Consider the following 15,027-nt stretch of genomic DNA (forward strand, 5'->3'; position numbering starts at 1 on the left):
TTAATTAACTCAGCCTAAAGTGATGCAGTCTTAACTGAAGCACTCCAATCCTGGATTCCTCAAATTAGGAAGCATCAGAGCTAAATAAACACAGGAAACCCACTTCTCCTTCGCACTCCAGAATGCTAATAATACCCCACAAAAACATACTGGATCTCCCTGGATGCATCCCCTTTCCACATTGTCCTGACATGGAGGGCCTAACCATGGGCATACCTTAAGCAATGATCATAAATAAAACCAGAGCCAAGGGAATAATGGAAGGAAAAAAGGACAGCAGTAATTTTAGGTACGAATACTTGTGGAGCGAGCTCTTGCCCTCACTGAAAACACACTGAAAAAGGTCCCTGATTTCAAGGGGTGTTGCCCTCATCTGGCAGAAATCACTGCTGGGCTAAGGTGCTAACTGGAAGCAAAGCTATGTTGTGCTTCTCTCTGAAAATTTAGTGAGTTCCTACCTGCCGCTGTGCTGCTGCTGTTCTTTCTTTTAGTGCTTTCTTGACACATGTAGGAGAGGATAAAAGCCTAATGGGTGCGAGTGTCAGCACAATATAAATTACTGCAAGGAAAAACTTGATGCATGGCTTGGGATCTGAAAGAGGAATGTCCACCATTGTTTGTGATTATGGATCACATCACAATCTAATAGCAATTTTTATTTAATCAATAATTTCCATGCTGAACAGACAGCCCTGTTACAGAGAATCGACAAGCAGGTACTGATAGCGACAAGGCTTGTTATTAATCTTTACCCTGCCAAGATATCAACCAAACTACTGTAAAAAAGCACCACCAAGATGGATTTAGAAGTAGGTCTTTCTTTTTCTTGCTTTTCTGTCTGTCTTTCTTTTTCTTTCTCCTTCTCTTTCTTTTTTCCTCTCTCTTTCTTTCTCCCTTTCTTCCATTGCCTTTCTTTTCTTTTTAGCTACACAGCCCCATTACCCTTTTCCCTTTCCAGGTATGTAATATTTCATACACTTTATATTCTAAGTTTATTTGAAAAACCTGGGTCTTGAATTACACAAAAAGGCAATTCATATTAAGCAATTTCACAAATCAGTGGGACCTAGCCCAGTGCTCAGTGTTAGCCATTATAGGCTAATAAATCATACTTTCTCTTTGAGATGTCAATCGCCAAAGTGCTTTGTAAAAATGTTGGCATCTGTAATTCAGCGAAGCCTTTTCATCTTGAAATAAGATGCTCCAGACTGATAACAAGAATAATCCTCTCTTGATCAAAAAAAAAAATCTGCATTTTACCAATTAAAGCTGCTGCCAGAAGCCAAACGGAGCAGCACTGAGACTCCACTGGAGTTTATCTCTGCTAAACACAAGGAGGGATACAGTTAGAGCTTTGTTTCATTTTCAGCTTGACTACTTTATCTCACGGAGAACTGCAGCATCTCAGCCCTGCAATACATGTAAGAATGGTATATGCAGACCTCATACCTACAGTGCAAGGCACCAGAGGACCCATTCCTGACAAAACCACCACCCATTCATTTTATAGATTAGGCACCCGACACCTTGAAGAAAAGTCACGCTCATACAAAAGTTTAAGCACTGGAAAACACTGAATTTGCTTCACCACGATAAAAGGCTCATCTGCTTTTTTTGTCTTTCTATTAAGAGGTTACAGAAACAAAGAGACTGCAAAAATGAATCCATGCAGCCCAGCCCTCTCAAAACCAAATGCAGAAGCTGCACTTGCGCCTGTATTTAGCTTGCCTGTCCTGGCCTCCGTTCATGCATGCTGATCTGACACTTCTGTCTGAGAAAAAGCACTTCCACATGCAATAGCTGGGCCAGCACTCATAGATTTCTATTCTTCCAGGCATCGGGTTTCTATGGGCAAACCTTTTGGGTAGAATATGGGCAGCTAAGAGGGAGAACGTGGCACCTGTGACAAAGATACGAAGATGGGCTGCACTATGGATAGAATCCTGTTCATTGGGAGGCAACAAAAGCAGTGCAGAGACACACAACACCGAACAGGGGACTCCAGAAGGTTCAAGGTAGATCTTCCACTGATTCACCGTAATAACACAGGCTACATAACAGCAAATTACTTAGTCAGCAGTAGCAAGGCAGGAAAAAGCTGCACAGAAACTGCAGCTCTGTCCAGGCGAATCCGCTTTGTCCTGGCCCTTTGGTCAGGACTGAAAGGTACCTGGAGTCAATGCACAAGCCCAACCTTCCTTGCAGCTTGGAGGCAGCAAAAAAAGCAGGCAGGGACTTCCCTTTTCTCTCTTCTCCATGATATGCCTACAAGAGTCAGGAGCCGAAGAGCCAACTCAGTCTGCAGCTTTACTCTTGCCTACGCATTTGTCACTCAGTCAGCATGGGCTCACCTGGGACTTGGCTGGCAGCTTCTTATCCTACGCTTTTCCCCAAAACTGAAGTTACCTGTGAAACATCACTAACCTGGAACAGTACACTAGCTGAACTCTCAGGCAAAATAAACACTTCAAGTAAGTATTTATATCCACAAACCACCTAAACAGCGCTTTGTGATTAAAAGCACAGACAGAGGCCAAACCCTGCTCCCTGCCATGCACAGCCCTTTCCACTCAAGTGCCCACTTGTTACGACTTCAGTCTAAATGGCTAGAGTAACTTCTCGGGGCATAGGAGGAGCACTGTTCATCCCTACCCACAACAGTGACAAAGAAGTACTATTTAAACGACATGTCATCGTTTAGCAACCTCTTTCAGGGACACCAATTCAAAGACATTGACTTTGGCAACTCGTATGAACAGTAGCCGTAGCAGCAGCAGACTAACAACAAGTTTTCCTAATGCTGTGAAAGAAATGCTAATTACAGAGGAATTAAAATAAAAAAATGATTACATTTCTCTCTCTAAATCCCCTCTTAATACTTCAAAGATTAGGGTGGATTTATTTTTTTGTAAACCTTTCTCTATCAAAAAAAGAAATCCCCACTTTATTTTTTTTTCCCCTTCTCCTCTGTGATTCATCAGAAACTGGACTCTGGGTAGGGGAACTGCCAATGCGCTTGTGTAGTGGAGTGCTAAAGAGGACCTGAGCCAAAGCACAGCTGGCCTTTGGGTCAAGCCCATAGTGACTAAGATCTCTTCACAAGGCAGCAGTGCTGACTTTTAACTCTGCTGGAAGGCAGAGGGCATCACGGTGGCTGGCGCGGAGCAAGGATGTGCTGGGAAGGCAAACAGGGGCCGTGCCAGACCCCGAGGGCTACTGAGGCTACAGAACAGCAGTGAGGTCCGTCTGTGGTTACTTAACCTTAAAACCCGACAGCACTTACACGGTTACCTTTGATGAGGGGTTAAAGACATGCTTCATTTAAACAAGTCTGTGTTAGGTACCCATATGGAAACAAAGAGAAAACGAACATGCACTTAGGGGCACAGATCTGCTTACTAGCTTTCCTATGCCATGTAATGAATTGCTGGCCTATAAACAATGCTACCATTCTGGCACAGTTTAAAACTATGGGCTCAGCAGCCTATAATCCGGCACAGTAAGGTGGTGCCGTAATTATAACTCAGCCTTTCAACAGGCAGTGAGGAGGCAATTTCAAAACCTAAAAACTTCTGGATAGATGTTTCTCATGATTATTTGCTATAATCTCTCCTCCCTCTCTCTCCTCCCCCTTGTTCCGTCAAAGCTACAATGATCAAATATACTGAGGAGATGCACAAACTGGAAAAAAACCTGTCCATGGCACTTGCTTGCCTCTAAAACAACTCCCTGCTTTCTCCATGTTGTCCCAAGCCCTGGGCTTGTCTCACTTGAAGAATGATTTCTTTTGTCCGCAGCGTTGCTTCTCCAAACATGGATTAGGGTCCACACACCACTGAGTAAAAAATAAAATAAGATGAAATAGAATAAAACCACTAACAAAACCCCCTTTGCTGTTGTACGTAAAACATTCTCCTTTTGCCAGGAAAAAAGTGATTACTATAATGGATTTCATGTTCTTATCTATTCCTTACTCTTTTCAATTTAAAGGAAACATTTCTGAATCTTTCAGGGCAGCGGCTGTCACTGCCATGCAAAATCAGCCTGTGAACGGGCTGAAGCTTCTCTGTGTTACTGCACTAGAGCCAAATAAAACTATAATGAAAATGCACTGAAAACTGCCTCTGCAAAGAAGAATTAAAAATTAAATAAATCCCTGTACTTATTTGGAGACACATGCAAACTGGGATGTGTAATTACATCCCTTTGGGATTGTGAAGTGACTTCCTTCACGGAGCTGGGACTTCACCTGCATCGCGCCCAGTTGCAAGAACACCTCCAGCACCCAGAGAAAAGAAATCGCTAATGCACAGTGGATAATCTGCCTTTTGGGGCAGCTGTGTGTAATTGCTTCCTTTCAGGCATCGATGCCTACCCACACAGCTGTGACTAGCACCCTGTCGGCTTTGGCAGCTCAGGGCTGTTTCCTCATGGGGCAGTTTCTCCTCCTGCAAGTGGCAGGCAATGCACGACTCTCGTGGTCATTTACAGCTCTACCACTGCAGCTATTACTCAGGGGAACTGCCCTAATCTGGCTTATTCTCCTATTGCAGTTGGATCTTTTTTTTAGAGAAGAGAGGTGAAGCTCCCTCCAGTCCTTACCTACCACTCTCACTCCAGGAGCTAAGGAAGAAGCCACAGGCCAAGGGCAGCATGGTAGCAGAGGGAATGAGACTTTCAAAAGTCTATTGACTTTGAGTGTCCTTATTTCTGGGCATCCAAAATGACCCACTCTAAAGAGGTCTAGTCCTTCAGAGAGTGGTGTGCTCCTCACCTCCCAATCAGACACGTTCTTAAGTGTTTTGAGGTGCACAGCATTCATTAAGGCACCTCATATCACAATAAATGCTGCAAAACCTGAGCCGAGGCAGGCTGTAGACACAGCCCAGGTTTTATGTAGGTCTCCATGGATCGCTGGCCAACTTCTGTCAGTCAGGGCTGAACCCACCCTTTTCTGTAGGAGCGGAGGGCAAAAACCTAAGAAACTCAACTCAGGGAACTTCATGTAATGGTTCTTCTGGGTATCTTCAGTGGACCGCGATTGCCTTGGGAACACGTGGATACCTGAGAAACACAAGAAACTTTCCATTTGATACAATAAGGGAGCCAGGTGGAGCATTACAGCAGGTGCCCCAGGGACTGCCAGGGGAGCGCTCCAGTCACTGCGGCTTTGCAAACAGGCAGGAAGACCTCAGCAAATGAAACCCGGAATGTAAGCCATTGCTGTCAGTTTAGGGCTTTTTGATCTCATCTAATCAAATGTAACAACAACGAGAGAATTTTATTGCTGTACAATTAAGGAGAAAACACTAACAAAAAATAGCTCTACAGTTCTTCAAGCATGTTTTTGAATAAAAAATAATTATCATCAAGGCTACACAGCAAGGGGGATGAGAAATAGGCAGCACTGTGTTTTTCTGATTGCCATTGTATTAATATTTAACAATAACTTCAGTCATTTCCTTGAAGGATAATTTTCTTAAACAAACTTTTATCTTTAGTGTCTAAAGCTTTTGCAATATTTTATTCTTGAACTGATTTCTGGGGGAAGAAAAAGACAAACTGCAACAAAAAGCAGATTTATAAAAATATACAGTATCGCAATATTTTCTTGAACTGATTTCTGGGGGAAGAAAAAGACAAACTGCAACAAAAAGCAGATTTATAAAAATATACAGTATCTTATTAGCTTCTGGGCGCTCAAGTGCATTTATCACATATTTAAAACAAACTTGAGCTCAGCTAAGCCCAATTATAATATCTCGCTGGGCAGAGAAATTAATTAAACAGCTGAATGATAAAGACCCCAGCAGCAAACTGAGGCTTTAAAATAAATAAGATCCCCTTTTTTTTTTTTAAGAAGAAGAAGAAGAAGGGAAAGAAAGAAACCTGTAACACACATGTTCAAACACTAATGTAAGCAATCTTTTCAGGAGTGCAACGCAGTGCAAATAAGACTACCTGGCAGGCGAAAGCAGTGGCAGCTCTAACGCGGCTCTCCAACTTTGTGATTTGCTAATGTGCAATACACGCACCCCTTTTGCACCAACTTCAAATAACCCTGGGATACCAGCAGTGCAGCTCAGCGACTGAACCAGAACAAGGGCAGAACTTGTCAGGATTTAAGAGCTTTCAGCAAAACCCTTCAATTGCAGCTGGTACCCTATTCCATAGAAGGATATCAATTATAGATAGTGACTTGCTTTAGCAGGGCAGTCGGTACTGTCAGACACTAGATAGACAACCATGAAGAATCATGAATCTTTCTATTAACTGTAAGGCGGGGGCGGGGGGAAGGATGGATAGGTGCTATAAATAAGGCAGAGCGTCTGAATGGTTTAACACCTTGCCTTTTGGTGTATGTATCATGAAAATTTAACCACGCTGAATTCTAAGTGGCACATATCGCTTGAAAATAAGAGCTCCCGCACCAAAATCATTGCGGTGTCAAACCCTTCTGGGTGGGTCAATAACGATTCTTTTATGTAGCTTTTCAGTTATTTATTCATAGCAGCCCAGGTTCTGTTCATAAATTCAGTCAGAAAACATTGTCTCTTGGGGCGTAAGCACACTTTCACTAGCGCCCACATTTTATACTAATAATAGCAGGACTTTGCTGCAGAAAGTAATGCAGAAAAATGCCATCAAATGCTGACTATCGTGCCCAAGACTGCAATTTCTGCTCTAAAGCTGTACCACATATTCAGACACAGATTATGTTTGTATTTACCATTTCATACATGCTGTATCACGCATCCCATTGTAATGCAGATATTGCTAGAATCTGATTCACCTACAGTTGATTTCAAAGTAAATCGGGTCCCATCATTCCCAAAAAGATAATAAAGCTATCCTCATGTGACAGAAACACCAGAAAATACACAAATTCATATTTACCTCTTTCAAAACACATGCATACTTGCTTGTGTATATACGCTATACATGATGGGAGTAATGACATCTATAATGTGAACTGTGTGCATTGTGTATTGTGGAAAAGCTCTCCTGAGCTCTGCTCAACCTGGTACGACTAGAATTCATGCTGAGCTACCTAACCCTTTAGGAAACAAAACAAACAGCTAGAAACACACTTCCATCTTTTCCCTAAACACTGCAGTTCCTCTAAAATTCCAGTGCTTTGGGATGCAAGGCTTGGATAACAGTCTGTTCTGTGCCATCGGATGTTTTGGGTCTGATATCTTACTATGATGTATGGCTACAAACAGTAGCTTTATTCCCCTGGAAAAAAACCCCAGATTCATTAAAAGACTTACTGCTAGCCTGCGTAGATCCTGAAAATTTAGCTTTATCAGGATGTACAAGAATGCTTTTTAGGTCTTTTTTTCTGAAACTCTGCATTTTACAGATTTCCTCTTCCCAGCTGAACTTCCAAAGCCCTGGGAACTGGTTTAGAGAATTGTACAGGGAAAGAATACTCTAAATACTTCCAAGTCAAATATACAAATGCGTTTTCCTTTCTACTGAATATATGCTACATACCACGTACTCAATGAAGTGGGTGACAGGGAAGGGGTTTCTTTCAATCCTTTGTGAAGGTCTACATAGCTCACTCTTAGCTTCGCTATACAGTTCACTTGACTACCCATACTATGGGCAAGTAGGTGTGTGTACACAATACGATGTAGTATCACATGTGTAGTGCTGTATCACACCCACTCAACTTCTGAGCATGTGACTGTAGCTCTCTGCCCATGCTAACCATCCTTTCTGAGTGTCAGAGAACATAGGGAAGCCGGCAGATGTCATCTGGATGAGTCTTGCTAGGGCAATTTAAGCCTTTATTGTCTTTATCTATGCCAGTTGCCCCTGCCTTGATGATTACTACCCCACAGTAGATTCAACAAAACAGGATGGTTATCTATACTTTTGATGTCCCAGATGGCAGTCCAGTGTCTGACTTCAGACCCCCCCTTCAAACTCGGCTGGAGCAACTGAGGCTCTGCTGAGTCTGCCGGCGGGTTGGGAATCACCCGCAAAGCAGCAGCGCCTGCAGCCAGGGGAGGCAACGTGGCAGAGCTCTGCCACAAGATTTGAAGGTTAGTATCTATTATCCTGCAAAGCCCTGACCTTCCTGGGAAGCATAGCGTGATCCTAGCTACGCGCCTACCTGTATACAAGCTAGCTCAGGTACCTCCAGACAGCACCAAACAGCCCGATCTACACGTCTCCAGAGTCGCAGGGTGAAGACCTCATGCCCATATCAGGGCCATTCCTTCTCTTGTGTTTGAGCAGCATCTAGCACCGCAGGACTCTGGGCTTGATGAGGCCTCCAGCTGCTACTGAAGTGTAAATATTACCAAGTAAAGGATGTACTCACACCACTGAGACACATACTCTCTCTGTGCCTAGTTCAGGCGCAGACTTGAACATGCCAAGTCAGGAACTCATCCAATGCAAAGACACTGAGGTAACTGCAAATTACGGCAATTTGTATCTACTCGGATTTAATCACAAGTATTTGGGTAGGAGGCATACATGAATCACAGCAGTGGGGAGATTTTCAAGGGCTGAACTGCTACTCAGGGACTTAACGCTTTCTGCCGGAGTCACACACCTAAGCAAAACCAGGACTGCCCTCCCGTGAAGCCCTACTGAGACCTGGACTTCATTTCCCTAGTTGCTGCAGGTGTACATCAGAGGGCTGTAGCAATCAAGGGCAGACAAAATGTGGGAGAGACAGACCGTGGTGAAGGGCCAGACTTTCAAACAGAGTTAGATGTCTAAAGCCCTTTGCAATTCTGGACAGAAATAACTTGCTTAAGTCCCCACAGCAGGGCTCTGTCAGAGCAGCAAAAGAAATCACAAACCAGGGCCCCATCACTGAGTCATGCTGACTCTTAAAGCGTGATTTGTGCTACTTGAATGTGATGGTTGCGATGATGATGATGATGATGATTTTATTGTCTTCAGGGTATCGAGTCAGGACTTGCACCTCGTAATCTTAAATGCCATCATAACATAGCTGAATCCTGAGCCCTGCCAAAAAGAAGTCCTTGTATCATAGAAACATTTTTTATCTGCCTTCTTTATGTCTAGAGAAACCCATTTGAGATGTTGCCATCATGCAGAAACATAAGAAATACACTTTTTTCAGGAGTCTTGCTATTGACCCTTATCAGTACAGTCAGATTCGCTACAAAAATCACACCAGAAACAACAAATGCATTTAAAAAAAAAAACCCAACCAAACTATCACACTGTCAATTTAATTCACCTGAAACTACAAAACATTAGCTATTAGCTAACAGGCACAGTGGAATTCAATTAAATTTTATGTCTGAAACTTCAGAAAAACCTCTTCCTTTTTTTCATTGCCAAGAGCATCTTTATTCTGAATTTCACTTTTATTGCATATATTTTGGTGTGAATTATTTATCATCATCACTGGGATCATTTCTGAATATTGAGAAAGGTTTGCCAGGCATCATAAAGCTCTAGCCTTACAACTATTAGCAGATATAAAGACTGTGCCTGTGCAGAGCCCCAGGTGATGCCAGTTGGTCTGTCTGCATGGAATCAATTGCAAGACCGACACTTGATCTTTTAAATGTGTCCAACCCTTTGCAGCAGCCATTCATATAGCATTTCTTCCCAAAAAGATATTACGATATTGAAAGAGTGTCTCCTCACATTTCATCTTGGCCTATTAAAATGTTAGGGTATTTTTTGTGCAAAATGTGTCCAAAGGATTATTAAAAAATGGCACATTTTTGCCATTATTTTAGTTTGTGATAGTCTTTTGTTTACTATTATTGATATTGTTTCTGTTACTACTACCACCTAATAATAACAAGAAACTGAAAATACATCTTGATGAATAACTGCAACACCAAGAGGCTCTCACACTCCAGGAAGTAAAAGCTGGCATTGCTTTACTAAAGATAGCTTTGCAGCATCAGTTTACCATTTTGAATAGTGTTTGGAAATACGTGGTGGGGTTTTTTAATTTATTTTGGGTGGAAAAGTACATTTTTCAACAAGCTATTTCAGTAGTATTGGCCATATTATGCAATAGATTTTGCATGATCTCCAGGAAAGTATTAAACAGTTTTCTACAATAAATAGGATTCTGACACACTGATCATTTGCTGAAGATGTTCTTCTCTAATCTGTACTAGGAATTCTTTTTTTTTCAGAGTATTTAGATTATGTTCTGTGATGCCAGTAATCAAGAGAGGTGCTGCTAGCTAAGGAGGTTGGAAATGGGGGGGATTGTACTTGCCAGGTTATATTCTAGATTTTGATCATTCATTTTCTAGCTTACAATACTACAAAATAGTAAAAATCATTTATATTGGAGAAGTGGTAGAGAGGAAGAAAAAACAAGGCAGATACGACTAATATTTGGTGTAGTATAAATAAGACCATCCAGTTCGCTTTCGCTAAAAAGACTGAAATAGCTCAGTCTCCATGTATTTAGCCCAATAATCCACTTCAGTTTACGCACAACAGTAAATTGATACCCAAAACCCCCTTAGGGAAGGGGAAGAATTCCCCTTGCCCATTTCTACTGTTACAGTCCCTTTTGGGAGAAAAAAAATCAAACTTGGCTAAAGGTTAATAATAATTCATGTTCAGCTTACTATTACTCAATAACTATCAAAGTCTCTAACTCAAAATAGCGTTTGCTGGCTTACAGGATCAGAGCCATTACAATCTCTATTGAAGACTTTATTGAATTTTACACTAAGCTTTAGCTGACTGAACAGGTCAAGCACTGTGGCTCCGAGTTTTCTTTATTCTCAGAAACTCACAAACCCCTCTCCAGTTTGCAGCGCTGTTAGCTAAGAAACTTGACTCAGCACAGGGTCAGAGAACCCGACCCCCATGAAAAAGGTCACGTAGTTTTAAAACCCAGTTCCTGAATACCATTAACTTACATGCACTAGCTGTTCCTGCGTGTCAAACTCCCGGGAACAGCCTTCCCAGTGGCAGTTTGTCTCGTAGACCACTTCAGGCTCCTGTTTGCTTTCATCTTTGTCCCCTTCCTCTTTTACCAGGGTCATTCCTTCTGGCTGTTCCTGGAGAGAGGAAAAAAACAGGGGTGAGGAGAGGAGAGAGGAAATTCTGAAACTGAGGAGGAAAACAAGCGAATTATTTCAGCATTAAAAGAAAGATGGGAGTGGGTGTGTAGATTATTTTACTCTCAGTTCACTCTGTTACTTGGTTCTACAAAATATAGAAGCCCAAAACAGGCCTGGTAAGCCAGAAGCCATTTGCAGACTATACGCGTAAAATGATTTTTTCCTCCCCAGAAGTACTCACTGCAGAGAATTTCTAAAAAAAAAAATCCCTTTACATTTCAATTCAAAGCAAATCATAAAGGTTTGGCTTCCCTCTCCCCATACTTAAGCAGCTCTTTATTTGCACACTTACCCCTTATTATTCAGTGGCATCACTAGTGAAAAAGGCACTAGTCAATATCGTTGAATTAACTGGAATTTGACTTTAGTACTACGGTTAGACACAAAATGGATCACCAGTAATCCGAAGTGTGTTTTCATCGTTAATCCAGTGACTATTTTGCACACAGAAACCTTTCCAAAAACAATTTTGGTAATTTGGTAATTTTCAGGCTGTTAGCCTGTTCTTGCCTGTAATGTGTGCGTGAAAGGGGTGAGCAGGAGAAGAGAGTATTTAATTTTGGGTTTTGACTTTCCACCTTCAGTTCCTCAAGGTGCCTCATTCTCCCCAGCTTGTTATGTGCTCAGGGTAAGGGTCAGATGTTAGCGTAAACATGTGGTTCAGATTATGCACTCACGCTCTTTCCATTTCAAACCTACTGAAGGATTTAGATGGACCTCTGCTTTGTTTTCATGGATTCACTCACAAGATCAAGGCTCTGATTCTCATCTCCCCTGAGCCACTGTAAATCAGGAGTCGCTCTACTAAAACCAGTGGCATTAACTGGTATAGAAAGTATAGCAAATGAGACTGGAGCCTGACACTGAGGCCTCGATGCAGTACAGTGCTAAGACCTGGTAAAAGTCAACGTGGTGTAAATATTCTTGCTGAACAGAAAACACGTCCTCAATAAAGACCTGAATGTCTCTGGTTTGCTTTTCCACAGCGAACAGAGGGTTGAACACTCTGAATGATCAGAAGTGCCTCTCCATCGGCCTCCGTCCTCTCTGTCCTCATTCTGCAACACAGCCCTGTAACCCAGCAGCCCCTCACTACCCACGTTTAACCCTTGCTACCGTGAGCTGAGGCCACCCGTGTGTGCACTAGATGAAGGGCCGTACGAGGGCAGAAAGCCTGAAAACGTGCTACAGGCGAGGTTCATTTTCCCTCTGGCAGCGGGATGAAAGGCTTATGACTGTAACCTGACCGCCATACCTGCACGCTTCCTGCTCCCGGGCTGGGGAGGTCCTCATCAGGCTTTATCTTGGAGCGCTTGTTGTGCATGGGATCTCCAGTGCTGCTCACTGCAGATTCGCTTGTGGGTTTATTCTGCTGCAGGCAGGTTTTTTTTTTTCCCCAAAAAAGACAAAATTAGACTGTGATAAATATGTAGCTCCAAACAGAAATATGCAGCATCTGCTCAGCAACTTTATTTGTAGAAGCTACACTGTTAATTATATTGGATATGCAATTACATTGTGCTTCAATTACATAGGATTAACTTGTGGAAGAGCTGCATCACTCCACTTTGTAATGGAGCAGGGAGGGAACAGGAAGGAGGGCATTTGATGTAACTCCTTGCTACAAACCAATGTTGGTTTTGTCAGGCCAGGGAGGGGTAGGAAGAACTCGATTTTCCACATAATGATGACTTCAGAAAGGCAATTTTGAAAAATGAAATCACTGTGCACTAGTTCGAATCAACATGAGAAAAAGATGTATTTTTTCACACTTGGAGGAAAGGTTTTGCACTTAACATCTGCACACAAGACCTCAGCTCTTTTTCTGCGTTTCCCATTATAATGGTGGATAGGAAGAAAAACTGAACACTAGCGTGAAACCCTCAGCCAAAAAATCCTAGATGTAGTCCTGGATTCTGCCATCAGTAGCAAAACGACTGCTGACATAAACAGGCCAGAATCTTGTTTTTCTCTTGCTGTGCTAGACTGAACACCATTATCTACACCTGCAAATGGATCTTGTAGGAATCCGGAGATCTTTTAGAGATATCTGAACTTGCATGGACCCCACAAAAAATCAATATGCTTCCTACAGCAGTATGTTCTGCTTCTACATTTGTAAAAGCTAGCCAGGAGATAAACAGCTCCCCGACTGATAAATAACCTATCCCAGGTCATCTGGAAACAAACAGCACTAGTTAATAACAGGCAAACCACGAATTGTGATAAACTCCACATTATGGGCCTGATTCACTGCTGAACATCTCCAGCTTTTGAGAATACAACTTGGTTTATCAAAATGATTAATTCAAACTCACTAAGTCCAATTTTGCACAAATGAGAGAAAAAACCTTCAAACCTCTGCACTATCTTTGAGTTCCTCTGTTGCTCACAGATTGAATTACTCACTTTGATTTACTCACACCTGTGTCAGGAGGGCAGAATCTGACCCTGTGTATATTGTAGTCAGCCTGATTTGGAGGTGAAACTGCTAATCTTTAAAATGTTAGTGTTTTGATGTGGTTTTCCCCCCTTTCTTGCTCCCCACCTGTATTATGTTCCTGTATATGATCCAGGAGAGACAGTTTGGAATGAGAAGCTGCTGCAGCACACTGAAATATTTATGAGGACTAAAAAGCACGCTACCAATCAGGAACCGCGCATACACTCCTGTGATTTATAATAAAGGGACTGCAAATGCTATAGCTGCAAGAAAACTGTTATCAAAGGGTCTCGGTGACAGTGGTGATTAATTGCCATAAAGACAATGTAATTTGTTTCATTTTTTCATAAATTAATGGGGTGCAAAGGTTTCTTTTGTTGTCTCTCACCTGTGTGGACTCAGAAGGTCCAGAGCTGACCTGGACAGGGTTCAGGACACTGGGGATGCCAGGGATAGGTCTCTGGGTAGGAAAAGTTGGAGCAGGATGGATGAGTGGAGGGCTGTGTCCAAAGGCTGAACCTAGGGTTTGCTGACGACTTATAATTTGCTGATGCATTTGCTGGAGGGATACTGGTGTAGGAGGGTATGTGAAACTCAGAGCAGGGCTGAATTTGGGAGAAAAAGGAGGAAGAGGAAGGAAAAAGATGAGGGTCATTACAGTATGGAACCATACAGATTAAACAGTGAAAATACATTTGATATATTTACATTAATTGAAGTCAAGTCTCTCCCTCCCCCTCATGTCCTTCTTCATGCCCCAAAGGATGATAAATCCTGCTTTTAAATCTAGAGATGGCCTGGATTTACTAGTGAGTGCAAAAATGATACCATAACAAAACATAACATTTTTTCCTAACATTTACCAGGAAATCACAGAGAGCCGACCGAAATAAAATTCAGAAAAACTGAAATAAAAGGCAAGCAGTTCAATAACAGCTATTTATTGCAATAACAAACTTTATATAAAGAAAAAGAATGGGTGCCTACATGCTTTATAGTACTTTTATTGATAATGCAGTTCCCCTATGTTCGCGTGTGTGAAGCAGTTCCTTTAATCTTGGCTCATGCTACGCTCTTTCATATGTCTCTAGATCTTATTACAAGAGGAGAGAAAAATCAATTGGTTAAATGTGTTCTGAACACTATGCTTGTCATATCACTCATTTGTTTGCAAAGATGGAAAGCTCAGTTCATCCAGAATGTCACCTAAAGAATTTCCATCAGTGCCGTTTGGTTACAGAAACTGATGGATTAACCTTTCCCCTCTGAAATTGGTGATCAATGAGTTTCAATGTAGAAATATTCCAATGGGAAAGCACTTCTCCTTCTTCCAGTTAAACAACATTAAATGTCTATTAAAGCCCATTATGCATGTTAATACCTGTCATCACTTCATTACTTCACCGTATTTCCCAGACTTCAGTGACTTTGGAGGAAATTACACTGCCATCTAAGGACCTATTTTGTGGGTAGTGCCAA

General features: G+C 42.0%; 1 protein-coding gene across 3 annotated transcripts in view; it reads right to left on the reverse strand.

Annotated features, from left to right (window-relative positions):
- The window catches only part of GLI3 (GLI family zinc finger 3), a 195,946-nt gene that overhangs the window by 25,949 nt on the left and 154,970 nt on the right, over positions 1-15,027 (reverse strand). For 2 of the 3 annotated variants that reach the window (XM_009274817.1, XM_009274825.2), the window contains 3 exons: positions 13,937-14,153; positions 12,361-12,477; positions 10,902-11,042 (listed from right to left, as the gene is read on the reverse strand). In XM_009274817.1, the coding sequence (XP_009273092.1) occupies positions 10,902-11,042; positions 12,361-12,477; positions 13,937-14,153 (475 nt within the window). The remainder of the gene's footprint in view (positions 1-10,901; positions 11,043-12,360; positions 12,478-13,936; positions 14,154-15,027) is intronic. The other variant, XM_009274832.2, reaches the window with a different exon arrangement.

This window comes from Aptenodytes forsteri, unplaced genomic scaffold, assembly GCF_000699145.1.
Source record: "Aptenodytes forsteri isolate BGI_AS27 unplaced genomic scaffold, ASM69914v1 Scaffold282, whole genome shotgun sequence".
Classification (NCBI taxonomy): domain Eukaryota; kingdom Metazoa; phylum Chordata; class Aves; order Sphenisciformes; family Spheniscidae; genus Aptenodytes; species Aptenodytes forsteri.